Source organism: Heterodontus francisci, chromosome 17, assembly GCF_036365525.1.
Source record: "Heterodontus francisci isolate sHetFra1 chromosome 17, sHetFra1.hap1, whole genome shotgun sequence".
NCBI lineage: Eukaryota > Metazoa > Chordata > Chondrichthyes > Heterodontiformes > Heterodontidae > Heterodontus > Heterodontus francisci.
In genome coordinates, this window is record NC_090387.1 from 68,228,517 (window position 1) to 68,246,748 (window position 18,232).

Below are 18,232 nucleotides of genomic sequence, written 5' to 3' on the forward strand. Positions count from 1 at the left end.
TTGTTACAAATAACTTTTAAAACAGAACAGCTAGCAGCCAAGAGGGCCACAAACATTTGCATTTGAAAGAACCAAAGGATTAGGCTGGGGACAGTCATGATTGACGTAGCCTAGCCAGAACAATGGGTGCTCTTTGATTCAATTATCTGAGATATCCTTGTCAATGTTGGTCATCAAAGCCATCGACACCCACTGACTTTGAAAGAGCCAACTCTCCCACCCCCCTCTACACCACCCCCCCACCCCCCCAACCAAGTATGTCTGGGCAGCCTGAGGGGAGAGCCTTGAATTTCAGAGTCCATTCCAGAAGATTCTGATTTAAACACAACAAGGTGGTCATATCATGTGACTGCTTGGGCCAGTCTAGAGATTGTGAGTAGTGACTCAAAGGGCAGTCTGTAATTGTAAGTCATCAAGGGAGCTGCAATCTCTTTCCTCTATCCCTCTTTCCAGAAAAGACCCAGAGAAGCCTCAGCTGCAACTACTAAGCCTCAAACCTCAAAGCCCAACACAGCCAGCAACTAGGGGACATTGATAAAGCCTCTCTTCTGCCTTCCAGTACCTAAGATGCAAGCCTGAACCATGCACAGGCCCAGTAAGGACTTCAGGACTACAATTTCAACTAAGAACCCTAGGTCTGAGATTCAGTATTTGAATTCCATTTATTACAGACTCTACTCCAACCTCCCAATTCTGTTTTTCCCTCGGTAATCTACTTGTGTGTGTGGCTCTTGTGTGAGTGTGGGGCATGGATGCGTAGCGTATTTTAATAATTTTAACTGCTTTAGAGTGAAAATGCTAATAAACGTACACTTTTCTTGTTTAAATTCAAGAAAACCTGTCTGATTGGTTAATTTGCAATTATATTAGAGGAACAGGAGCAAGTGCTCACTGAGGTGGTAAGCTCAATCACTGTGTTAAAAAAGGAAAAACCCTGTTGCGGTCAAACTAGAGAAGGAGCGAAAGGGGAGCCTGAGACCCCCTCCTCACCTGGTCGTAACAATTGGAAGAAGGAAAGAACATCCATGTGTATAGCGTCTTTTATGACCTCCCAATTGGGGTTTACAGCCAATGAGGTAATTTGTTTGAAGTGCAGTCACTATTATAATGTAGGAAATGCAGCAACTAATTTACACACAGCAAGTCCCACAAACAACAATGAGATAAATTGCCAGGTGCATCTGTTTTTAATGATGCTGGTTGAGGGATAAATATATTCAGGATACAGGGAGAGCCTTCCCCCCCACTCCACCCCCTCCCCCGACTGTTTCTCTAAACAGCCGTATGGGATCTTTTGCATATACCTGAGAAGTTTAACTTCTTTTCCAAAAGACAGCACCTCTGACAATGCAGCACTGCAGTGAACTATCTGGCTGGATTATGTGCTCAAGTCTCGAGGGGCAGAAGCTCGAACCCATGACCTCTGATTCAGAGACAGGTGCTATCTTAGTCAATTCCATGAGGCATGGGGAGTACAGTTTGGCAAGGATAGTGGCAATAAAGATGAGGGACTTAGTGTGGGTAACAATGGTGCTATGGATGACTTGTAGCTTACATAGGATGGAATGGTGGGAGATGTCAACAGATAGCAAAGAGGACAGTGGAGAAATCCAGCATCAAGTTGATAGAGGTGTGGATTGGGGTTACTGGCAGCAGAGAGGGTAAGGCAAGGGCAGAGCTGAGTGAAATAACTGTGGGCAGTGAGCAGAACAGATTTCTTCATTTATTGGCCTGCAGTAGGCAAGAAAAAAACATCTTACTTGCTTATTTATTTCCCAGTAAGTAATGAAAAACTATTTACATCACTGTCTCTGTAATCTTAAATCATTTCAGTTCGTCTTAAGTTGTGTCTGCTGCAAAGAGTCATTGAGAAAGTAAAGGAGGCATGTCTAGATATGGGTTAAATGGGTAATAGCGTCACTAATTAGCATAGGTTGGTTAGGGGTAGATAAAGAACTGCCTCAAAGGGGAGGGGTAAAACAAGAGTAAAGAACAAAAAAACCGTTGCAACATATGATTGCCTGTTCGCCAAAGGACTGGGGTAATTGCAATCTTTTGTACTGACTACCTTGTCACTGTGTGTAACTAGTTGCACTGTAAGCATTAAAATTACTGATCACCACTGTATTGATGGTCTTGTTAAACTGATCGACATCTCTCAGCATATCTCTTACATGTTTTTTTCTAAATCTCCCTCCCTCACCTTTTTAACAGTGTAATCACCACCTTTCAGTGAGCAATGCAGTGGAGAGTCAGTAGCAACATTTAGTATTCAAGGCTTCTTTACAAAAAAAGACAAATTGACAGCATCTTTACAAGACATTCTTCATCAGAAGGTATTTTTAATATTTAAGTGACAACCTTCAGTTCAGACTTTGCTGTTTGCTTCTGTTAACAAGAAGAGAATGAATCCTAGAGCATCCCTTACCTTATCTCTTCAAGACTCGGGCAGTGCACAAGGCCCTGTGCCAGGCTTATTCCACCATCGGCGCTGAGCTCACTGCAATGAAGGCTGAACAGAGAGGTAGATAAGTGTAGATTATTATTTGCTCGAGTTATGCTATGGCCTTCAGCCAAACAAACAAATACCAATGGATTCATTTTAACCTAATTGCAAGTGGGAAATCCATGGAATTGGGTGGAACACCAGTGTTAGGCATTGCCCATAGAACCATAGCAAAATTACGGTACAGATGGAGGCCATTCAGCCCATCGTGTCTATGCCAACTGACAAAACTAGTGGCCCAATCTAATCCCACCTTCCAGCACCTGGTCCATGGCCTTGCCCGTTACAGCACTTCAGGTTAAAGGCCGGCTACCCGACCCGAACCCGACGGGACCCGACGACATGTGCCAGGTTCGGGTCGGGTCGCACTTCCGGGTCCGGCATCCAGGCTCGGATCAGGTTGGGCCGGGTCGGATATGCTCTATCGCAACCTCAGGTAAGTGGCTCCACTGTTAATTTATTTTTTGGGCTTGAAAGGTGGTTTTGTTAGTTATTTTAAGCTTGTGCAGATAAGCAAAGTGAAAAACGGAAGGGAGGTTAACTGATGGTCGGGTTGGGTCGGACACGGGAAAAAATGGAAGGACTCGGGCTGGGTCAAGCTCGGGGTCGGATACGGATCTGTCGGGCTTGGGTCAGGTTTAATTTGCAGACCTGAGCCGGCCTTTACTTCAGGTGCATGTCCAGGTACCTGAACTGAGGGTTTCTGCCTACACCATCATTCCTGGCAGTAAATTCCCGACACCCACCACCCTCTGGGTGAAAATGTTTTTCCTCATGTCCCCTCTAATCCTTCTACCTTAAATCTATGCCCCCTGGTAATTGACCTCTCCGCTTGGAGAAACAGATCCTTCCTGTCTACTGTATCTAGACCCCTCATAATTTTGTACACCTCAATTAAGTCAGCTCTCAGCCTCCTCTGTTCTAAGGTAAACAGCCCTAAGCTTATCCAATCTTTCCTCATAGCTGCAACTTTCGAGCTCTGACAACATTCTTGTAAATATCCTCTGTACTCTCTCCAGAGCAATTATGTCCTTCCTGTAATGTGGTGACCAGAACTGCACGCAATACTCCAACTGTGGCCTAACCAGCATTTTATCCTTGCTTTTGAATTCTATACCTCGGCCAATAAAGGAAAACATTCCATATGCCCAATCCTCCTCTCCATTTTCAATGTATAAAGCCAGCATTGCACTCAATCCTAGCAGGTTCCTGGCAGATGGGTGAGGTTAAAAACTTCCTCTAACAGAATCACAGAATAATACAGTGCAGAAGAGGCCCTTCGGCCCATCGAGTCTGCACCGATGCATTAAAGACACCTGACCTGTCTACCTAATCCCATTTGCCAGCACTTGGCCCATAGACTTGAATGTTATGATGTGCCAAGTGCTCATCCAGGTACTTTTTAAAGGATGTGAGGCAACCTACCTCTACCACCCTCCCAGGCAGTGCATTCCAGACCATCACCACCCTCTGGGTAAAAAAGTTCTTCCTCAAATCCCCCTTAAACCTCCTGCCCCTCACCTTAAACTTGTGTCCCCTCGTAACTGACCCTTCAACTAAAGGGAACAGCTGCTCCCTATCCACCCTGTCCATGCCCCTCATAATCTTGTACATCTCGATCAGGTCACCCCTCAGTCTTCACTGCTCCAGCGAAAACAACCCAAGCCTATCCAACCTCTCTTCATTGCTTAAATGTTCCATCCCAGGCAACATCCTGGTGAATCGCCTCTGCACCCCCTCCAGTGCAATCACATCCTTCCTATAATGTGGCGACCAGAATTGCACACAGTACTCCAGCTGTGGACTTACCAAAGTTCTGAACAACTCCAACATGACCTCCCTGCTTTTGTAATCTATGCCTCGATTGATAAAGGCAAGTGTCCCATATGCCTTTTTCACCACCCTATTAACCTGCCCTTCTGCCTTCAGAGATCTATGGACAAACACGCCAAGGTCCCTTTGTTCCTCGGAACTTCCCAGTATCAGGCCATTCATTGAATACTTCCGTGTCACATTACTCCTTCCAAAGTGTATCACCTCACACTTTTCAGCGTTAAATTCCATCTGTCACTTTTCTGCCCATTTGACATATATCTTCCTGTAATCCAAAACACTCAACCTCACTGTCAGCCACTCGGCCAATCTTTGCGTCATCCGCGAACTTACTGATCCTTCCCCCCCACATAGTCATCTATGTCGTTTATATAAACGACAAATAATAGGGGACCCAGCACAGATCCCTGTGGTACACCACGGGCTTCCAGTCACTAAAACAGCCGTCTGTCATCACTCTCTGTCTCCGACAGCTAAGCCAATTTTGAATCCATCTTATCAAGTTACCCTGTATCCCATGTGCATTTGCTTTCTTGATAAGTCTCCCATGTGGGACCTTGTCAAAGGCTTTGCTGAAATCCATGTAAACTACATCAACTGCACTACCCTCATCTACACACCTGGTCACATGCTCAAAAAATTCAATCAAATTTGTTAGGCATGACCTCCCTCTGACAAAGCCATGCTGACTATTCCTAATCAAATTTTGCCTCTCCAAGTGGAGATAGATTCTCTCCTTCAGAATTTTCTCCACTAGTTTCCCGACCACTAACGTGAGACTCACTGGTCTGTAGTTCCCTGGCTTATCTCTACAACCTTTCTTAAATAGTGGGACCACATTAGCTGTTCTCCAGTCCTCTGGCACCTCCCCTGTGGCCAGAGAGGAATTAAAAATTAGGGTCAGAGCCCCTGCAATCTCCACCCTCGCCTTCCACAGCATCCTGGGACACAAATCATCTAGACCTGGAGATTTGTCCACTTTTAAGCCTGCCAAAACCTCCAATACCTTGTCACTCCCTATGACAATTTGCTCAAGAACCTCACAGTCTCTCTCTCTGAGTTCCATATTTACATCCTCATTCTCTTGGGTGAAGTGAAGTATTCGTTCAACACCCTACCAATGTCCTCTGGCTCCACCCACAAATTTCCCCCTTGGTCCCTAATGGGTCCTATTCTTTCCCTGGTTATCCTCTTCCCATTGATATACTTGTAGAATATTTTCCCTACTTTTACCAGCCAGAGACTCTAATCTCCCTCTATATTTCATTGAACTTTTCTTTGAAATGAGCTCCAAATTACTGGACGTAGTAAATCAACATGAATTTTAGAAGAGTGGAAATAGCCAACAAAACATTCTCATTCAACTGATTATAGAAACAGATTGAACCTTAATAAATTACACCAAGAACACTGATACACATTGGCACAGCATGCACACACACACACAGGAGTGAACATCAGACAACACTTACTTCAGAATCTTTAAGCAGGGCAGCTTCGGCAGGGCTTGAGCCAACTTTGTTGCAGTTTGATCACCGATCTTGTTCGTGGACAAACTACATGTTTACATTGGTTGAGTGGATTGAAAAAGATTGTCATCAGTATTCAACAATTCTTAGCCAAACATGGGGAATACAGTGAGCTGTTGCATCAGATATAAGTGATAAGACAAGGACACTTGGCTCAAGAAAATGCTGAACAATATTTGGGCTGAAATATCTTCAGGTTGGAGCCAAAGTAGGGAAAGTAATGTCCATTTCTGATTTGATTTTAATAGAAGGAGCACACAAAAATTAAAGAAAAACTGAATTTAAAGATAAACATTAGGAAAATGGCTGACTTGCAGATAGAATAAAAACAACAAAATGACTCCTGACAACACAGAGCATGTGCAGAGCGATCACAGACATCATCAGTGTGTGTGAACATTTGCCAGCCTGCCAGTCTGAATGCGTGCATGATGTCACCATGCAATGATGCCCTCCCACCAGCCCTGCTTCAATTGACGCTACTCGTTCCCCCTGCCCGCTTCCCCCTCCCCCCACTCAGCTGCTCGCTCCCGCCTCACTGGCCGCTCTTCCCCCCTCGGCCACTCGCTCCAGGCCTCGACGTTTTCTCCCCCTCCCCCTCCTCCCCACCGGCCGCTCCCCCCCTCAGCCGCTTGCTCCAGACCTCACCACTGCTCCCCCCTCCCCTTGGCTGATTGTTCCCCACTCCTCGCTTCCCACTGGCCCCCTGCCAACCCGCTCTCCAGCCACTCGCTCCCCACTTCCCCCTCTCCCCCTCATTGCCCTGTTACCCCTTGCAGCCCACCTTGCTTCTTCAGGCGACGCACTGAGAATGATCGAACGTAGTAGCGAGTGGCCGAGAGGAGGGAAGCAGCGCAGCCTGGAGCTGGCGGCTGGAGGGGGAGGGTGGAAGCAGGATATGAGCAGCTGGAGAGCGGGCTGGTGGTGGGGGGGTGGGGAAGTGAGGGGAGCAGTGGTGAGGTCTGGAACGAGTGGTTGAGGGAAAGGGGGGGAGCAGTGAGGCTGTAGCGCTTAAGGGAAGGCAGTGGGGAGCCAGCGGCGCTAAGACGGGCGCAGGAGGGACCGATAGAGAGAAGCACAATGGCAGGAGGGAGCAGGGGACTGTGAAGGCAGCGATGGCAGCCATTGAGGGGATTTTTGGGTTGAATTTGTTTTTTGTGATAAATTGAGCAGCGCCATCTTTAATCCTGGCAGCTGCCTGAGATGTCGCAGACAGTGACGTTTCAGTGGAAGCGGCTGCATTTGCACTTGTGATAGTACTGCGCCACCTACTGGTTGTGTTGTCAGCAAACGCAGCCGAAAAACAATAGTTTTCAGGCTCCTTTTAACAATGTGTCAGAAGCAAATAGCATGCAGGAACTGGCAGTATTGCAGCAATAACAACAACTACTAATATTTATATAGCACCTTTAATGTAATAAAATGTCCCAAGGTGCTTCACAGAAGCATTATGAAACAAAATATGACACTGACCCATATAAGGAGACATTCAGTCAGATGACCAAAAGCTTTGAGTCATAGAGTTATACAGCACAGAAACAGGCCCTTCGGCCCACCGTGTCTATGCCGGCCATCAAGCACCTATCTATTCTATTCACATTTTCCAGCACTTGGCCTGCAGCCTTGTATGCTATGGCTCATCTAACTACTTCTTAAATGTTGTGAGGGTTCCTGCCTCTACCACCCCTTCAGGGCTTGGTCAAAGAGATAGGTTTTAAGGAGTGTCTTAAAGGAGGAAAGCGAGGTGCAGAGGCAGAGACGTGTAGGGAGGGTATTTCCAGAGTTTGGGGCCTAATCAATTAAAGGTGCAGGGATGCACAAGAGGCCAGAATTAGAGGAGTGCAGATATCTCAGAGGGCTGTGGAGCTGGAGGAGATTACAGAGATAGGAGAAGAGATGCCATGAGAGGATTTGAAAACAAGGATGAGAATATTAAAATCAAGACTTTGCTTGACTGGGACCCAATGTAGGTCAGTAAGCACAGGTTCACTTTGACAAACCAGCAAAGGTTGTGAACAGAAATTGTAGGGTATATTTTCCAGAGCAATTTTTCAATTCATGCACATAGTGGGTAAGGTGCCTCACCAAGGGAGAGAATCCAGAATATTTGCCCTGAATAGTGAGCGTAGAAATAGTTTTGGATTTTCAGTTTCTTTTTGCTCTGCTGCTGACTTAAAGCCCACTCTTTTTAATTGTACACTCTTCAAAGTGGAAAGATTTTAAAGCTAAGTGTTTTTGATCATTTATGGGATTTTTCTGTTTTCTTGCTGGTACTGTATTAGGGGGTTAGGCTTTCATGAGCCTTTGTGTAAATTATTAGTTATTGCCTTTGTCTCAGCTCCTTTTACTGGTGGATTTCCAAATGGAAACCTCTGAGCCAATGTGTTTGGAGAGGCAATCCAGCCGGCTAGCGAGGTGCTCCAGGCCCTCACATCAGCACCTGTACACCCACATCTGCAGAGAAATATGAAAGTACGTCACTTTGGCAGGATGAAGTGCTGATGGGGCTTCTCTTTCCAACTGATTCCCTCCCTCTCTCCATAATAGATCTGATGTGAATGCCTGATTAGTCTGGATAGCTCTACAGAAACCCTCTAAACACAGTGTGCCATGCTTTAGGTGGGATGTACAGTAAAAGAAAGCATGCTGGATTGGTCAAGCGCCAGCTTTATCAGATAGACTATACCCACCAAGGTGACACCAACTCATTTCTACAAGCCCTGGCACAACTAACTGCCTTCTGAGTGTCTGGGTCAGCAAAGAGGCAGATGCTGAGCTGTGCCAACTGGGAGCCTGAAATTTGGCTGCACCTTCATGGCCTTTGGGATAATGTAGTGGAATGGCACAGAGGGCACCACGCCTCACGAGAACATCATACACCAACTCCTCAATGTTAGTGAGCATCAAACGTTGCTCTGTCTTTACACAAGATTTCCCTTTCCTTTGAGTTTTTCCACCACTTCTTAATCCCTTGTCCCTTCAGATTTTGTAAAGGGCGCTTCATGGGTTGAGATGGGTTTCTGAAACTCCCCAACTTTTCAGATACTCCCTTCGATTCGCCGCATCTCTTCACATGCACATAATTTCCCTGCCCCATCACTAATCTCCTTCCTACACCTGCCTCAGTCTGCACCCGGTGCTATGAATATTTAAGCAGTGAGGCTCTTAACAGGAGAATTGAACACTACCTGAAATGACCCTTTGGGTGGAATTGGCAGCAGTTCTGAACCATTTAGAAGTTGATAAATTTACCCCCTTTTCAAAAACAAAACTCAGGGGAAGTCAAATTGTTTGCAGTGATCTGATGGTAGACAAAGCAAGCTGCTGTCAGTGCTCACTCTTCAATTCAGGTGGATCGTATTACTTCAAACCGTAACATGACCAATCAGCATGACAATACACGTTAACGTTCCAGGTCAATGACCTTTCATCGGAACTGAGTTTGGATGCAAGGTCATCGATCTGAAATGTTAACTCTGTTCCTCTGTCCACAGATGCTGCCAGGCCTGCTGAGTATTTCCAGCATCTTCTGTTTTTATTTCAGTTTTCCACATCCACAATATTATGCTTTTGTGACTACACACTGCACTCACTGAATCTCTTCCAGCGATGGGCACTGTCTCAGAGCTTCTGCCAGCATCTCTCCGCCAGTTGCTGTGATGTTGTTCTGTGTCAAGCTGGTGGTGAAAAAGAAAAGGTTGCAAAACATATTTAAATGTACCCAATGCTGAAGCTACTCTTGGTTTAATATATCACTTACCGCCTCACAATAACAATAAACGGTTCGCTAAAACTATCTGTAGCTGTGTTAATGTCATACATTACATAAGAATCTTACAAGAATCTGAGGATGGACTGTGCACTACATGCATGTACAAGCAGATTATTATTTAAGTAAAATCCAATGTTGATTGATATTTTGTTGTCTCCCACACTCCATGGGGTTGTGTGAGATTTGAATCTTTAACCACCTTACTTTAGGATAAAGCGACTGAAAACCTTGAACATTTTCAGCTGATCAGAGAGAGCCAACTTGGATTTTTAAAGGGTAGGACATGCCTGATAAATCTGATAGAAATCTTTGAAGAGGTGACTCGAGCAGGGATAGGCACCAACATGTTGCACCATGGACAGGTGACAAAATTATTGACTCAGCCATGGACATGGGTGCAATTAATTTGTATATAAAGTGTATAGCCGATCTCTTATCTGCAAATGGTAATTGCTAGATTAATTGTTAATTTTAAATCTGAGATTGAAAGATTTTCTTTAATCAAAGGTATTAAGGATATAGCGCAAAGGCGGGCATATGGAATTAGGTTGCAGTTCAGCAACTATCTAATTGAATGGTGGAACAGGTTCAAGGGGTTAAATGACCCATATTTAGGCCTACACAGTCCATGAAAACAAAGCTTGAACATCTACATGAATTGAAACTGCCCTGTACCTTTCTTCTGAAAATGTTGATTTAAGTTGGCGTTTAAAGGTCACAGATACCAGCAGGCCTCTGGCATCTCCTCCAAGTGGGCTCTTCATCTGTGACCATAGGCAATGTACATAGACAGCATCATCGCTAAGCCTAATCCTGCCTGACCTGACATCCACATGCATGCACTTTCCTGTGTGGAACATGAGATTGTGAGTGGAAAAAGGGGCATGGCTGAATTTTCTCATCCCAAGGAGGAGTATGGAGACCAATTATACAGCTCCAGTGAGATCTGTTAACTCAGCACAGACTGGGGAATGAACTTGGGACCCTCCTGGTTGCAATGGCTCAGTACTACACTGTGCGGTGCCTGTACCAACTGAGCCACCGGACAAGCCTATGGGAAAATACATATTTATGATCAAAACACAACCACTTACTTCAGTGTCTTCAAACTTTTCATAACGGGCAGTACATCTGCTAGTTTCATTGCTCCCACATCCTCGATACAGTTGCCACATAAGCTGAAAGGAACAGATGGTCTATTTAATTAGGAGTTTACAGGTAAGTAGCTGTTCTCACTCAACAGCAAAATGATAAAATAATATGTCTTGCATTTCTATTATGACTTGGTTTTTCATGCATTTTGATAGCGTGTTGTATGTTTGACATCAGTGATATTAAACCCACACTAGACTGAATTCTTTTAGTCCATGCTTCAGGAATATAGGATGTTGTGTGATTTCAGTAACAAACCCGTTAATACAGTTATGTGAAATTTCTTTGTCTGCTTTTTGAACTAAAGCATTACCCTGGGTTATGAACCTTGCCCAGACAGCAGCCAAGTGAATTTAATACAATGTGTTGATTGCCGATATTGGGCAGATATCAAACTGCTAGTGTGAAACACAAGAGGATACAATCAAACCTTATATCAGATTGCAAACTGGCCTTTTTCCTATTTATATCCAAGTAGTTGTGAGTTCATCTTAAAGCTGGAAACCCTCTGCATCGGAGGTGCAAGCATTTAGGATAAGGAAAGTGCTGCATTTCATCCTATCAATTAGACCATCTCCAAGAAGCAGTCTTGGGTTATTTTCATTTGACATCCCCTTTCATTTATTTATTTTTTTTAACAACTTCCATTCCATTCTCTGTTCTAGCAATTGGAAAGTGCCGAATGTCCTGCTAGCTCTTTTCAATCAGCAGCAGTACAATAGACCAGGAAGGGGTACACCATGCCCTTTGAGGCCCACCTACTCTACAGCAAGAAAAAGCACAGTGCAGTGTGGCAGCAGCATCATGACCATAAAGTAAAGGTCTGCTGATTCCTTCTTTACAGTTGGAGGTTCTTTATCATTTCTTAAACATTCCTTTTTTTTCTTTCATGGGATTTGGGTGTCACTGGCAAAGCCAGCATCTGTTGCCCATCCCTAACTGCTCTTGACAACTCTGTCTTGCTAGGCCATTTCAGAGGGCAATTAAGAATCAACCGCATTGCTATGGGTCTAGAGTCACATGTAGGCCAGACCAGGTAAGGATGGCAGAAAAGTTATGGCACAGAAGGAGGCCGTTCAGCCCATCGTGTCTGCGCCAGCTTTCCAAAGGACATCAGTGAACCAGATAGATTTTAACAACAATCGATGATAGTTCCATTACTTAACTTTCAATTCCAGATTTTTATCAATTAGTTGGGGAATTTTTAAAATTCCACCAGCTGCCATGGTGGGATTTGAACTCATGCTCCCAGAGCATCAGCTTGGATCTTGGGATTACTAGCCAAGTGACATTACCACTACATCACCATCCCATCAGGAAATTATATTGCAAAGATAACAACAGTCTCATCACTTGCTGGGGGATGTTACTGAGGCTCCAATAGTCTCAAGTTGCTATGAATCACCATCATCCTTCACTATTTATTCCATAACTGGAACAACTGTGGAAAGAGTGTTGGAGTTACTTTCCTTTCATCTCAATTAGAAAACATGCACCAGTTGGCAGGCATGATCTAACTGAAGGGTCAGACTACTTGCTAAAAACACAATTAGGGAGGCAACATCGGTTATTTTTACTTTATAGGGATAGTTGGGTGGCTTCTCCCTTTTATATAAATGATCTTCATCCTTCCAGCTGGTCTCCTTCAGATTGGTGCCCAGCCTGTTCGCAGGCTGCTGACCTTCCCTACAGGTGGTCAGAAGGAGGCACCAGGGACCACCCAGGAATGACTCTCCACAACTGATTTTCTCTCCACTAAATTAAATGGATGGCAAATCAGCCAAGTTCCCTGACAGGCATGCTCCGATCCAGCAGAGGCACCAAAATCTTGCACCATGAACATTTGACAAAATTATTGACTCAGCCACGGACATGGGGGCAATGAATCTGTATATAAAGTGTACAGTCAATCTAATGACATCAAAACACAGTCCGATTTAAAACACATTTCTCCCTATTTAGTGAGATACCTGGCATTGTTTTTGCTTGCACAACTAGTCAATGTCTGCCTGCATACTTGATGTCACGATGTGGAGAATCTGGATAGATGTCCATCTGTCAGGTGTGATCTTGATCTTTTTCTCTCCCCTCTCACTCGCTCTCTCCTTCTCTGTGTCAATCCCTATCCCCTCTCTGTGTCCATCTCTCTCCCCTCTCTCTCCTCATTCTGCGTCTATCCCTCTCCCCTCTCTCTCCCCCCTCTGTGTCCATCCCTCTCCCCCCTCTCTCTCCCTGCCCGCCTCACCCCCCTTTCTCTCTCTCTCTCCCCCTCCCCTCTCTCTTCCCTCTCTCTCTCCCCTCTCTTTCCCTCCCCCCTCGCTCTCTCTCCCCCCCTCCCTCTCTCTCTCTCTCTGACCGTTACTGAGACCGGGAACAGCAGTTTCTTAACGTCGGACAGATTCGGGATTTTCCAGCAGGCTTTTAAAAAAAACTTCAGAACCCTCTAGAAAGCCCCGAATTTGTCCGAAGTTGGGAGACCGTTGTTCCCACTCCCAGCACCTGTCAGCTGTGAAACTGACAGCATGATTTAAAAAAAAAGCTGGTCTGAAAGAAGCCAATGGGAAATTTCTCATCCCTGAAATTACCAGTCACGGACCCCAAAATCTTTTACCACAGACATTGGTGCCCGTGTACGATCACGTTGCCGAGCCCTGCTCCGATCCCCACTCCATTCTCCTGAACATTCTTCACCCAGGAGATTCAATAGCCCCAGCTGCTGGAACAGGAAATCTGCCTCTGTATTTCTCCACAACACAGTGCCAGATAATTCAAAGGATTTGTATTTGTGAAAGAACTGTTAAAGTGCATTCATTGGCTACGTAACAGTCACTGGACTTCAAAGTGAAAAGAACTTGCATTTATATAGCGTCTTTCATCACCTCAGGATGTCCCAAGTGCTTTACAGCCAATGAAGGATTTTTGAAGTGTAGTCATTGTTGTAATGTAGGAAACGCGGAAACCAATTTGTGCACAGCAAAATTCCACAAGCAGTGATCTGATAACAACCAGATAATCTGTATTTAGTGATGTTGGTTGAGGGATAAATATTGACTAGGAATCTGAGGAGAATTCCCCTGCTCTTTTTCAAAATAGTGCTGTGAAATCTTTTATGTTCACATGGGAGGGCAGATGGGGCTCGTCCAAAAGACAGCACCACCAATGGTGCAGCATTCCCTCAGTACTGCACGGGATTGTTGGCCTAGATTTTGCACCCAGTTCACTGGAGTGAGATTCATTCAAAGCAATTAGCTGTATGCAAAGTATCTTGAAGTGTTTCTGAAGGATCCCATAAGGTGCTATATAGATGCAAACCTTTTTAAAATTAAGTACACCAGCGTATATTCTGAGCAATGCACGTAGTGGAATCAGGCAGATCAATGTAACGATGTACTTACTCTATTTCTACAATCCCAGTGCTGTGCTTCAGTCCATTTGCAAGATGTGCTGCCCCTTGGCAACCAATGGCGTTAGACCTCAAACTAAGAGAACAACATTAGATGATTTTAATAATAACTGCAAGGACACTCTCATCTATGCCAAAAACAATTTGGAGATGCAGAGAAGGTGTTGGAAGAAAGTGTTTGAGTTTCTCAGTAATGCCCCTTTCTTTAATTTTCCTGGGTAACCTCAATTCAACGCCAGACACATTCACCAGTTGACAGGCATGGCCTAACTGTACAGACAGCTTGTTAAAAGTGCAATTGACGGGGGTAACCGTTTTCTTTTTGTATATTACATTAATGGGGATATTTATGTTGTTGGCTCCTCCCTTTTGTTTTTGTAATCTTCTTCCCTTTCTTTATCCTTCCATTCAGGTACCTTAAGCTGAGGTGCACAGCCTGCTTCCAGGTTCCTGACAGTGATTCCTATTACTGGCCACAAGGAGGCACCAGAGACACAAACAGCAGCAGAATGGTGTTGGTTGCTATCAAGACACCAGAATTCACCTGCTCTTGTTCAAATAGTGCCTTGGGATCTTTTGTATCTAAAAATACAGGGCCTCGGCACCTCTGACAATATAAAGCTTTCTCAAAACAGTACTGAATGCTTGTATACTCAAGACTCTGTACTGGGAGGGACTTGAACCCATAACCTTCTAACTTAAGCACTACATGTGCTATCACTGAGCCATGTTTGAGACAAAACTTAGCTTACTAGGCACAGTCTGGAATTTCACTAGACTTCAACGAAGCCTACAAATTTATACTAGATTACAGAAGACAGGGATTGAAGATGAAAATCTATTTCCACTGGTTGTGGTGAGTCGATAACTGTTCATCATAAATTGAAGGACATCAATAGAACAAACCGAGAGGTTAGGAGCATTTACTTCTGCGCAGAAGGACATGGAATTCCTGACCAAAAACAGTGGTGGAAGCAGAATACAAAATATAAGAGAAATGGATAACTAGTTGTAAAAGAAAATGGTCAAAAGGCATGATGGGCCAAATGACCTCCTTCAGTAAATTCTTTGGTTTTATGAGGTAGATTCTTTCACTTGTTGCCCAGCAATGCGGATTGTCTGCCTGTCATTGAAAGCACCCAACTTTCAACTCGGGCGGTTTCTGTAATGGGCAATCAATTGGCAATGAAAGCTTCATGTCCAGGGGATCACCTGAAAACCTACCCTAATGATTCATATATCAGGAATTTAGATGCAGAAGTCTGTATAGCCCAGGGGATTTCCTGTCCAGTTATTTGCAAGTTGTGAAATCTACCCTGTAGCTTTCTTTCGCCCTACCAACCTCACTTTGATCTTTGTTCAATCTGAATAGAATGCTGAGAACTCACTTTAATTTCTTCAGACGCATCATTCTTAGTATTCCTTCAGCTAACAGCTGTACACCGCTGTCCTTCAGCATCAAGGAATCCAAGCTGCACAAGAATCAAGAGGACAGGTATGCATTAATGTTTCCTGTGCCATTCCTGCAAGTGTCACAGATTTCAATTGCTTTGCTGCATATTAATTAAAGAGCACACAGTGTCTATTAATCAATGGATCAAAATGGATAGCTTCATTGATTGACTGATGGGATTTGTTACAATGTTGCAACTCCACAGGCCTTCATTATGCGAGTGTTACCTAGTTTCATACTTGCATTATGATGTTTTAATAATGCAACAAAACACACAAATGAATGTTATATCTAAGTTTGACTGAAAGTCCCGACTTCAAAATGTAAAAAAAACAAGCAATCATTTCAAGCAGTTCTTTTAAGTTCTGGTCAGATAAAATCCTCCGTTTTGTTCCTTGTGCCTGGGTTCCTGTGTGATAAATTAAACTACACAGCAAATTGACACAGCAAAACCTAAACTGTCACGAAAGGCAAAAGCAAGAGGAGTTTGCCATTTTATGGCAGAACAATTCAACAGTATCAATGTCTTTCATTTCCTGTTGGAATCTATTCTTACCGACTTTCTTGTATGACATTTTAAATTGTAATTTTTGTATTTGTAACTTTTCTGCTTCAGATCTCTTTTTAAGTGTAAATAAATATTAGTTACAACAGTCTGTGTGATAAAACCGCCATTTTCAATTTAGTTGATTGTTGTCATGGACCACACAGAGTATTCCACATGAAAGGCGGAATTTAGTGCGGCCGTTTGGAATGGTAATCGAGGCGTGGGGGGCCTGGAGAACAGCATTGGAGATGTCCGCCTGGAAATCCGACATCATGATGTCGATTCAGGACTTAGCCAGTGGAAGGAAAGCTCCAAGGTGGCATTGCTGCCTCAACACGACGGGAGTGTAATTTAAATCGCTGAACAGATTCTTATAATATATTTGCATGTAATTGATAGCGGCTTCATAAATAAAGGCAGAGAGTACAAAAGCAGAGAACTAATGCTGAATCTTTATAAAGCTCTGATTTGGCCCCAACTAGAGTATTGCGCCCAGTTCTGGTCACCACACTTTAGGAAGGGTGTGAGGCTCCTTGAGAGGGTGCAAAGGAGATTTTCCAGAATGGTTCCAGGGATGGAAGATTTTAGTTACAAGGTTAGATTGGAAAAGCTGGGGTTGTTCACCTTAGAACAAAGGAGATTGAGGGAAGATTTAATAGAAGTGTATTCGAGATCAGTGAAGAGTATAAGGTTAACTACACTATTCTATCTGGGTTGGGAGAAATATCAGTCCAGCATTTCCCAGATACTTGTGCCTACAATGTTGGGTTAGTTTTACATGATAGAAATCAGGATAGAAATTATGGTGTAAGTGAGTAATGCCTTTATTTACACTGTTCTGCCAATACCCTCACTGAAACTGTACAAAGTTGATGACTCTCAGTTGGACAGCAATCGGAAATTTTCTGGATTTTCACTGGTTTTCTTGCTATCGTCACAACTGAAAACTAATGATGCAGGTGAATATATTTAAATTCATTAGGTCAGAATAATTGATTAAAGCAAAATAACATCTCCGCTCTTGAAATTTTTGTTTCTTAGCTAAAATAGATCAAAACACTTCTTCTTCTTTGTGGTTTTATGGGCGTTGTGTGCACATTGTGGGAAACCGAAGTGCCTGCATGTGATACAGATGAAATGGAGAGCAGGGGAGAAATTTGTTTAGGATCCTTTTCAGGCCCAAAATGATGGTGCGCTCGCAGCAACTCCAGAAGCCGGCTGCCCGAGACTCATCTGAAATTAGGCCTCAGGCCTCATCTGAATAATTCCGATGAGTTGCAGGCACCTGACTTTGTCTCCTGAAGCAGCTTGCTGTTTTTCTTGGGGCCAGTTTGGGCCAAGTTGTGGTGCCAGCCTCAGGTAGGTTCTGGGAGGCAGGGGAGGGCTAAGCGTGGGTTGGCAGCGACAATAGCGCTGAGGACCTTACACCTGTGTTAAGCCCTCTTAGCATATGCAAAGGGCCTAATGCCTGTTTAAGGCAGCTGCCAGGATGCCCGAGTGTTGCTCGAGTTGATATCACATGGGACATATCTCAGGTGCCTTCGTGGCGCAGGACATAGCTCTCGTAATTGAACTTCATGCTGCCATTTCACACCCAACAATTGGGTGAACTGATGTCCAATTTTGCAACCTCTCCATCCCCACCCCATTTGTTTAATCTGAGACATTTTAGATGGTTTACATTAATAATGCAATCTTCTAAATAAATGTTAAAAAATAAATCTGTAATTTGGAGCATTTCTGAAAAGTGGACACAGCTGTCGAATGTGTCCAATACTCAAACAATTTACTGCAGTTGATGAAGTTCAGAACAGTGAAAGGATTCAGCATTAGGCGTCCTATCACTCAGCTCAGGCTGTATTGACCTGTTGAATTGATGGAGATGGGAGCCGACCATTGGCTGCACCACGTCGGTGGTCCCTGATTTGCTATTAAGGTCACTGCGGCGTATTCAAATTAAATTTCCAGTGAGTTCACAAGAGAAGATAAGGGCAGGAAAGTGCAAGTTTCCAGAATCTCCTGGCCAATAAACTTCCT

At 44.1% G+C, this 18,232-nt stretch overlaps 1 protein-coding gene across 6 annotated transcripts in view; it reads right to left on the bottom strand.

Moving 5' to 3' along the window:
* Nucleotides 1-18,232, bottom strand: part of nlrc5 (NLR family, CARD domain containing 5) — a 248,668-nt gene that overhangs the window by 18,817 nt on the left and 211,619 nt on the right. For all 6 annotated transcript variants that reach the window (XM_068049594.1, XM_068049593.1, XM_068049592.1 and 3 more), the window contains 6 exons: nt 15,584-15,667; nt 14,188-14,271; nt 10,735-10,818; nt 9,462-9,545; nt 5,812-5,895; nt 2,429-2,512 (listed from right to left, as the gene is read on the bottom strand). In XM_068049594.1, the coding sequence (XP_067905695.1) occupies nt 2,429-2,512; nt 5,812-5,895; nt 9,462-9,545; nt 10,735-10,818; nt 14,188-14,271; nt 15,584-15,667 (504 nt within the window). The remainder of the gene's footprint in view (nt 1-2,428; nt 2,513-5,811; nt 5,896-9,461; nt 9,546-10,734; nt 10,819-14,187; nt 14,272-15,583; nt 15,668-18,232) is intronic.